The sequence below is a fragment of the Anarrhichthys ocellatus genome, unplaced genomic scaffold (genome assembly GCF_004355925.1).
Source record: "Anarrhichthys ocellatus isolate YVR2014 unplaced genomic scaffold, GSC_Weel_1.0 scaffold1154, whole genome shotgun sequence".
NCBI classification, from domain to species: Eukaryota; Metazoa; Chordata; class Actinopteri; order Perciformes; family Anarhichadidae; genus Anarrhichthys; species Anarrhichthys ocellatus.
Genome location: NW_022281128.1, coordinates 1 through 9,891, shown reverse-complemented (window position 1 = coordinate 9,891; position 9,891 = coordinate 1). Strand labels below are relative to the sequence as shown.

The following is a 9,891-nucleotide window of genomic DNA, read 5'->3' as shown; positions in this document are numbered from 1 at the left end:
GACTCTGATCAAACTCTGTCTCCTACAAAATGTGGTTGTCATACAACTGAACCACAATCTCAATTATATTTCGAGGGAAATGCATTTTCTTGGGGATTTGGTTAACATTGTATATTAAAACATTGTTGTATTGTTGTAAGGAGACCATGTCCATTTATTCAGCTTTATAGTTCTGCAATGTAAAGGTGTAACATACTGTATGTATATGCAACATGTGTGTTTTGCTGATGGACATCTTCAGGGCTAGAGCTGTGACCTTGCCTTTGCTCTGCTGCCTGCTCCATGTTTATTTATTTATTGAAATAAACTACTTTATTCAAGGTCTAGTTATGAGGAGCACAAGGCTGAGCATTATCATACTGCCTGGCAAGGTTAGTGTTGCTCAACATAGCCATGAGTTCATCCCAGCTGCTCAAACTCAGCTTCTACTGATGGGCTTATTTATTTATCATACTTATTTATACTGAAGCTAAAAATAGTTGCTATATTAATTCATTTGGAAATCAAATACACTACAAATGACGTCATCATTTTCTTGAGGGTATTATTGTGGAAGCAGACGCAGCAGTGTCTGCTGCTTTTAGAAACAGAGAGGAGAAAACTATTCAAAATAAAAAGGACCTGAAACATACTTTTGGGGATTTTCTTCAAACAAAAAAGAGAATCTTGATTGTAATAATACAGAAATTAAAAAAAACACAAAAAAATCGAAAACCGCAAGCAATTAAAATATTTTAGCAATATTTAAGAGTGATACAGAAACAAAAAAAGAATGAATAGAAAGAGTTACATTCGATTTAATTAGGGAATAGCATAATGGTAGTGGTTAGTAGAACCTCTGCTCCATTCATCTGCTCGTCCAGTCACAGAGACTGAGGGGAAGTGACACAAAGCACAAAACCTAAAGCAGAGAAAACATTTGGGGGTGGAGCCTCAGACGCCACCAAAGGTTCCACTCCTACTAGCCGCGTGTGATAGGAGGCCCATAAACAGCCTGATATACTGTCCAGTCTAATGCTATTTGCTTGTTTTCCCATATCTCTGCTGTACATTGGATCCTAGTGAGGCTAAAATAGAGACGTGTCTTCACAGTACCTGCTGGAGCTTTTGCCATTTTTAAAAGCTATAAGGCCAGGTCTCATCTTATTTAAACATGCATTCACCACCAACATCAATGTGCTGGGAGGCGTGGCCACTAGCACCAAGTCACACTCTACAGTAATTAGCCAATTAAAATGAGGCATGGAGCCAATCAAGACCATTAATAGATTAGAACCTCCACCAAATGCCTGGTTAGACTGGTGAGAGAGGGCGTTGGCAGGTAATTACCATGGTGGTCTGCATCATGAGCAGATAAACAAATGTATGGCTCATCATAAGCCTTGATGGGCTAATTCTTTGGCTTCCACCCCCACACCCCCTCAAATATCAACCATTTCCTGTATTAACTGAGAGGGCCTTTGCCTCCACTAAAAACACTCCAGCTCTGCTCTCTTCTTCTTTGAGAGAGGAGAGGAAAGCAAGATGATGGCCATCATTAAGATCAGCGGTGCGTACTGAGGCGTTGCACTGCTATAGCGTCCGCATCCACCACCGTAATGTTCATTAACACCTCATAGCCCTAGTCCCCCCCCCCACACACACACTTTATTACCACCACAGAGCAAACACAGCATTAAACGGCATTAAGAGTAAATGGATATTTTATTAATCTCATTGTCGGGTGAAGAGGAGTTTGTTAATTCGGAGCATTGACTGCTTGACCTTTATAGTGTTTTTTATTCTAGAGTAAGAGAGAAGAGCGCAGGTCGCCATGTTCTAATTATTTCCTCCCCCTTCCTTCTTTTCTCCTCGTCCCCTGCCCTCCTTCTCCCTCCCTGTCGTCCACAGCAATTTGGCAAGATTTTAGACGTGGAGATTATTTTTAACGAGCGAGGCTCCAAGGTAAGTGTGCTGCAACCACACATCCATGCACACACTCACACACATAGCGTTCTCCAGCCAGCTATGTTTGTCCCCTGTCCCCTTCTTCTCTTGCAGTCCTCTGCTCCTCTCACTGTCTCCACAGCTCTCTCTCTCCTTCTGTCTAATAGTAATTACCAACCCGAATCAGTGACACTTGCCTGCAGGCAACTTTTACTCCTTACCGGCCTGCCATGCATTGTGACATACAATGAATCGCTCACACTTCTCTTGACGCTGACAGTAGGATTCACACGGTCTGCAAACACATGGCTGTCTCACCTGTTTAGGTTCTGGACCGATGCCGAGAAGTAGGAACACACTGTACATATTCCTCTCCCAGGATAGTTTACATCTATATATCTGTATTGCTCATTTATATCACCAGAAACAGTATTATATTACAACAGTGATTCACCCTCTAGCCATGTCATGAAGCTTTGACTTTTAGAATTTGCAACTATATTTCACAAAAATAACACTATTTGTCCTACTGATCTTATTTGTGTTTTATATTTATTCATTTACTCTTTCATTTATGCACACACTTGTTTTCATTATTTAATGTTTTGTTTTTGTTGTGTCATTTGTTACATTTATGATTAGGAGCTTCTTTGGTATGCTCTAAACGACAATCTCATACCAGCAATGATAGACTAAATTATGGTCAGTTATGATAGTTCCCTGTCACCCTAAACTGCTTGAAATTAGTTCATTCTCAACATATGTTGCATGGAGAAATTTGAGAAAGAAGTATGTTGCCGCTTGTTCGATTACATGGTGCTGCAGATATCTCTGAGCAAACCTTTTTACTTATGGCTGCAATCGAATTTCACCATGTTTCCTTTTGATGTGTCATCCATCTATATATGCTGGTGTTTTTCATTTATTGACATACAATATATTTATGATAGACAAAAGTAAGTTGCAATACATTATTTGTATGCAATAATTATTGGTTATTTATATACAGTATATTTGTATTAGTGCTGGGCAAGTTAACGCGTTATTATCGCGTTAACGCATTCATTAATTAACGCCGACAATTATATTATCGCGCGTTAACGCAGTTTTTTAAAAATTATTAAACAGACATTTTTAACACAAAAACCGGGCAGCGAGTGGTGAACAGCTGTGTTTGTGTGGCGTCACTTCCTTCTGCTGCCGCTCTCCCCCCCACCGGGTGACACGCCAGATCCGGAACCCCCCTTCACTCCGTCACCGCTGGTCCCTCCTCTCTCTCTCTCTCTCGCTCTCTCTCGCACGCACGCACGCACGCAATCGTCTCGTTACAGGATCGTGACAATATCAAAAAACATATTGTCGTGTTTTTAAATAAACATATAAGCACATGAGAACAAACTGCTCTTAACTGCAACTCTTTATTAGCATAACTTCCTCATGCATGTGACTTCCACGGTACACAATACAGGTTCCATGCTTCACCTACATTCCCCTGGGTCCTAAGTCCCTCCATGTACAGCTTCTTATCACCCTCTATGTACCAACGTACGTTTATAACAAATAACACACATATTACACGGTAATCAGCGTTGCATATGTGTCTGACCAAAATACCAAAAAAAGCAAAAAAGAAATGATTCATTTCGATTCTTTTTTTCGAGTTTGTGTTTTGTTTGTAATATATATAATAATCACATCATTTAGTTATCGCTACTGAGAATTCAACAAACATAAAAACATGACGTAGATAGGTTTGCAGTTTTCAAGGTGTATTTTTCAAATTGCATCTCTTACACACATGAAGATAAAGTTATGAACACCGGCTGAATATCTATTATCAGAATCATAACCGTGTTATAACTGCTACTGTGTAAAGGGAATACTGTGTTAAAAAGAACCTGATGTGTTTCAAGTGTTTGCAAATCAAAGGTTGTTGCACTTTTATTCATATAGCAGTACTTTTAAAATAAAAGTGTGCAATACACTACTTTTGAATTCATTATTGAATTTTGCGCATAACAATGAGATTAATCGCGATTAATCGCAATTAAAAATTGCAATCGTTGCCCAGCACTAATTATATTAATATTAACACAAGGGTCATAGGATACTTGTGATTTAGCATGCTCATTAAAGGGTAACACAGAGAACAACACTAATTATTACCACATAATAAAGAAAAGAAAGCCGACTCTCTGCATTAAAGCAGCGAACGTATCTATTCGTGGGAACAAAATGTCAAAGGGATTCATTTTTTGATAAATTGATAAAGCATTACACCAGAACTCTGGAATCTGGTTCCAAAAAGAGTTTCAGGGGTGTGATGGAGTTTTGAAACAAGGACGCCTCTATGCAGGAAATAGCACAGTCATTTCCATGACCAGAATCAGTCCCAGTGAGACAATGATCTTTTTTTATTGGTATCAGCCAATTGAATATGTGTTATCAGAGGTTATCACTGCCATTCCAATGCCTCAGAAGGGCCAAACTGCACCTGCCACATTGTGAAAGAGAAGGTGAAACTTAACCTTGTGAATTGAAACAAACAACCTGAGGTTCAGGCCACAAAACCACTTGGTTAGTCAGGGAAAAGATCATGGTTTGTTTTAAAATAACTAGCCTACGTTGGTTATGTAACTTAGGCACGTGGTATTAGTTCAGTAATATGTAACTTATGATAATGTCAGTCAACATTGACTTTTGCTTTCAAATGGGAAACAAGCAGAAGTCTCTTGAGTCAAAGTCCTGTGTTTGTTCCACCCATGCATCCATCCACCTTGACCTCCTCCCTGCATATAGCTTTGTTGCTCTTTAAACTACGTCACCTGACTTTTGAGCCTCACATAATTACTATGGCCACAAGAGGTCAGCGATCGTATCGGCGATCAACCATGGGCGTGATGATGAATGATAATATCGGTCTTCTGGACCTACTAGTAGGTGTAGGCCCCTTCTAACCCATATCTATGAGGCTGAGAACCACCAACAACACCCACTGGCCATACTGGAGCTGTGATGGCCGACAACAGTCTCTTGTGTTCCTCAACAATTTGCACTGTGGTTGCAAAATAAGATTTGTGTATCTTAGCAGCACAGAAAATAATTCTTCCTATTATAATGTCTTCGTCATTATTGGCATACATGCAATCTTTCAATACACCTCTTAATTAAATTGATCAATTTGTGATCCAAATAAAATAACTTACAAACACTGGACTGTCCCTCAAGACAAAAGTGACTTCTTGTGACACACCATGATCATTCCCTCCTAACCAAGTCCTTTTTGTCCCTAAAGCCAAACCTTGAAGTTATTTTACCACCTCATTCTGTAGCCTCTCTGATCATCTTACTGCTTGTGTTTCTTGACACCTTCTGACTTGTTATTGATGTCGCTGTGTTCTGACATCTCATCAATTAACCTGGTGAGTACATCGTTATGGTAACTGTTAGAGCCGATGGCTGGAGCAACAACAAGTAAAAGCTGAGTTGTAATTAACAGTAGTTGTCTTTTAAACACTGTGGTGGTGAATCAGGAGAGAGCAATGGGTTTTTCAGGAGGCAATGAAAAAATGACAAAAAATGCTGTTTTGTTCGAAGGACTCATCTTAAAACTATTAAAACACATGCACTTCCGGTTGCCTCGTCTCTAAGTCAATGTGGTTTTTTTTAATGGGTTTTTGGTTCGATGTCTGAAATAATTTCTGTTGTTAACACAAGCTTAAGAGATTTTAACATTTTGGTATACAACAATAAATAGCTTTTTACTTCTAATCATTGCATTCACAATTAAAAAATACAAAAAGTGGTGTTTATTTGTGAAGATCATCATGCTGAACAGAACGTGTACGTATCATGATCGTTTGTTTACCACTGAGCTTATTTTCTGCAATAATGAAAAATCCAATGGAAGAATCCCATTATCTTTTTGTGGAGGGAACCAGTGTGGTGCTAACGTCCTGGTTGGCCTGCAGAAAGACGTCATCCCTGTAGCACTCTATACTGTACAAATGATGAACATGTCAGTAGGCTATACAAGGAAGAGAACAGCATTTTTGCTTTATGTGTCCACAGGACTAAGTGTGATTAAACAGGTGCCCACGGCTCTAATATGTCTCTTTGCAAGTTCCTGATAAAGTTCAACAACACTGATGGATAGAATGGAACATTTAACACACAGGCAGTAATCAATGAGAGCAGAGATGATTCTTCAGCTCTCACTCTATACCTCATTGACATAGATAGATGAGTCTTTTGTGGTTTAGGCTTCCGAGGCATGTTTTACCGCATATGGGCTGTTTGACTGAGCGGCATCTCCAGGCCCAGTCTGGGACACAGACAGGGTCTCATGAGCGAGCTGCGTCCCGGGGCTCAGAGAGTCACGGCTGACTGATGCCGTGGAGATTGTAATTGTATGGCACTTATCTGCTCTCCCACAGGGGCCTCTGCAGACCAGCAGAGCACAGCAAACACACACACACACACACACACACACTCACACAAACATATGCACATCCCAAACTCCATTGTGTATGTGGAGGCTTTCATTCCATCAGCTAAATCAATTAGGTCTAGTTGTTTATGTAAATACATGTGCAGTAGAGTCCGAGATAGAACGGAGAGTAGAAACACACAGACACACACACACACGCAATGACGAGGCGGCTATTTAAGTATAATCAGAGCTCTTGTATGTGGTTTGATGTCCTGTGTCCCCATCTGTCCTCTCTCCTACTCATGTTTGTCTAAGCAGCCTGACGTCTCTCTGGCCTCTGCTTCTAGATCTAGACCTCCTCCTGACCGGCAGCGCTCTCATCTGTGCTTTGTGTCTTTTTCTCCTCTCCTCCTTCCCCCATTTGTTTCATTATTTTATTTCTGGACTTCCTCCCTCTGTCGCTTCTGTTTTTCAAACCCACCTCCCGGCCACTGCAGGGCTTTGGGTTTGTAACATTTGAAACGAGTGCAGATGCTGACCGTGCACGGGAGAAACTAAATGGTACAATCGTAGAGGGACGCAAAATAGAGGTGCCTTCCTTTTCCTGTCTCTTCTTACCTATGTCCCCCACTCTTCTTTTTTTAATCCTCCCCCGACTCTTTCTTCCTTTTCTGTGCCTGCCTGAAATTTCTTGCAATACCCCCCTTCCTCTCTCCCTCCATCCATTTCCTCTCTCCTGCCTGCTGCACCTTGAACGCTGCATGCTGAGCCCTGATCAGTAAGTGTGTGTGACAAAGAGAAAGACAGACCTATTCAGTGGTGTGTGAGTGTGTTGCCTTGTTCTTGTTTTTTTATACAAATGGTGAATTCTACTTTGCTCATGATGGATTGTGTCATGTGTGTTTGCGTCTGCGGCATGTGCATGGGGTCACAGCGGTTTGCATCTGAGTTAGAAACCCACTTATTGAAAAGAAAGCCTTTCCAAATGGAGATCAATGATCTGCCAGTGAGCCCTCAAACCTTAGCAGCTAGTGTTCAATTTTGATGTCACCGTCCTCTGGCATGGCGAGTGAAATCGCCCCCATCTTTCTGTCTGTCGGCTCATTCTTTTTCTGTTTCCATTTGAACTCACCAGGGTTCATCTATTAGAAGAATCTTACGGATGTTTGCGATACTAATATGTTTTACTGGATTGATCTTGACAAATATTCACATCTCTTAGACGTGACGCTTATTACTACCACTATGTTTTCCTGTTAACATTGATGAAGAAACATTCATATGGCCTGCTTCCCAATAAATAATTGTTTGGTGAAGACGGGGTGGATGGTGTGTGTACAAAACACAGCACTTTGACACTAGCGATCAGGGTTCTGAATGTGGTTTGGGTCAGCCAATAAAAGCACTCTGATTTAGGTGAGAAATCATCGTTAGGTTATATGTTAACAAAGTAAACATGTGGTGACTTTTCCCACTTTTATCACGGACCACCATCTTCCTTAACATTAAATGAAGGCCTATACAGGGCCTTAACACATGTATTGATGCTTTTGTCGTGGTCTGAGTGATATTATATTGGAAGAGGGAATATTGTTGGAAAACAAGACTTGGCAAATTTGTTGATTAATATAGATTCCTCATTAAGTTAAGAATAATCTGAATCTGAACGGCATAGCATTCCCTCCAAACATATTTGCTGTTGCAAAATGTATGTATTTATATATTTATATTTAGTTTAATTCAGATTAACATCATTTCTAAGATGCAGAGCTGCATGCAATTCAAAGGAGGTGTGGTAAAAAAGGAGCATTGAGCTCTTATTGTGAAATTATTAATAACTAACCTGTAAAATAAAGTGTGACCAAGTTGTATGTCCAACTCTTGTTGGACATAGATGTTTACCATCTTAATAAGCCAGAACCAGTGAACACAGCATGCACAACAAGGTAAAAGGAAAACATATAACAATGCAAAATGTTGCAGTCCTCACAGTATTTTGTGGCTCCACATAAACCTTTAAGACAAAGTCAGATTTCAGCCAAACGTAGCCAGATTTCCACCTCAAGCCCAGACATCTTCTCACCTGCAGATCGTCCAGATCTGGCTCACTGGGAAACCCGTGTGCAGCACATTGCTAAACAGGGAGGAGATTTCCAACTGTGTGTGTATCAGAGCAGACACGATGGATGCAGGTTGTGTTACTGCCATTTTTCTGGATAGAAATGACACAACAAGAACTCCTCCAAAACTGGACATCAAGCATTTTTTCAGACCTTCAATTGAAATATATTATTTTTACAAACTGAAAAATCTACCCAACCATTCTTGTGTTTAAATGTTGTTTGAATTTTCTTATCTTCTCTGATGTTGTTGAATGTTTTTCAACATCAGATCTTTGACTCATTGCATCTCGCCTCACTTGTTGAAAAGATGAAATAGCAGCATGGCATGGAGAGTGTTGTGATGTGCATTATCCACAGTATGCACGTTTCTTTTCCTGTTTGTGTGTGTTGGTGTGTGTGGGTGTGAGTGTGTATCTGCTCTCACACTAACCTCTATCTGTCTGCTGACAGGTCAATAATGCCACAGCCAGAGTAATGACCAACAAAAAGGTGTCAAACCCCTATACGAACGGTAAGATTTCAGCCTTTTTTCCATCCCTTCTCAGTTCTTTTGTACATCTTCTGATAGCTGCTTTCATTTCATTCTTCTCCTTCTCTTAGTGCTTTCTGTTTTCTCCACTCTCCAGTTTTCTTGCCCATCATCGCATTCCACTGCCAGTATCAGACCTGGCTACATTACAGAGCAACAGATCGTATGGTCGTGTAGAAGGAGTATCATTATGATCCAATTTTACCCATTGAACTTGGACTGTGAAGGGAGAGGAAACCAAAAGCTACAAACGGAAGCCAGGCAGCAGATTCAGATTCATACAAAAAGATTTGTTCACATTTGATTAATGGAATCAATATTTGCCAAAGAGGCAGTCAATTTGGTTTGAAATATCATGCAAATAGCAAAGTGATATCTGTTCCTACTCGGCAGGGATAAAAGGAAAAGGGCGGCAGGGGGGAAGGATGATTGGAGATGGAGGGGGGGATTGAAAGCGATGGGGGGGGGGGGCGTCTAAATGAATAGAGCCAATAAAAACAGCCAGGAGCCATTGGTAAAGAGCGAGAGAAGGGCCCTTTAGGGTGTGTTTCTATCCTCCATCTCTCTCACAGAGCGTCAGTCATGTGGACGGAATGAAAGAGTGGAGGAGGGAGAGAGCAGAAGCAGCAAAGAGGGGGGAGGGGATGGATGAACAGGGGATGGAATTAAATGGCCAGACATGTCAGCACCTCTCTTCCACATGTACATGCTCACACACACACACACACACACACACACACACACACACACACCTCCACCCTTTTTGAGGGTGCAGAGAAAGAGAGAATGAGCCCTGAAGGGTTTTCCATTCGTCACTGTTATCAGGCACCAAAAACACACACACACACACACACACACACACACACACACACACACACACA

The 9,891-nt window shown here is 40.9% G+C and overlaps 1 protein-coding gene across 1 annotated transcript; it reads left to right on the top strand.

Annotated features, from left to right (window-relative positions):
- Window positions 1-1,890: 1,890 nt before the first annotated feature.
- Window positions 1,891-9,417, top strand: LOC116377358 (RNA binding protein fox-1 homolog 3-like; the record flags this gene model as incomplete). The annotated part of the gene is made up of 3 exons (XM_031838978.1): window positions 1,891-1,944; window positions 6,856-6,948; window positions 8,932-9,417. Coding segments are annotated over 3 exons (297 nt in total), but the record flags the coding sequence as incomplete, so codon positions are not given.
- Window positions 9,418-9,891: the final 474 nt, after the last annotated feature.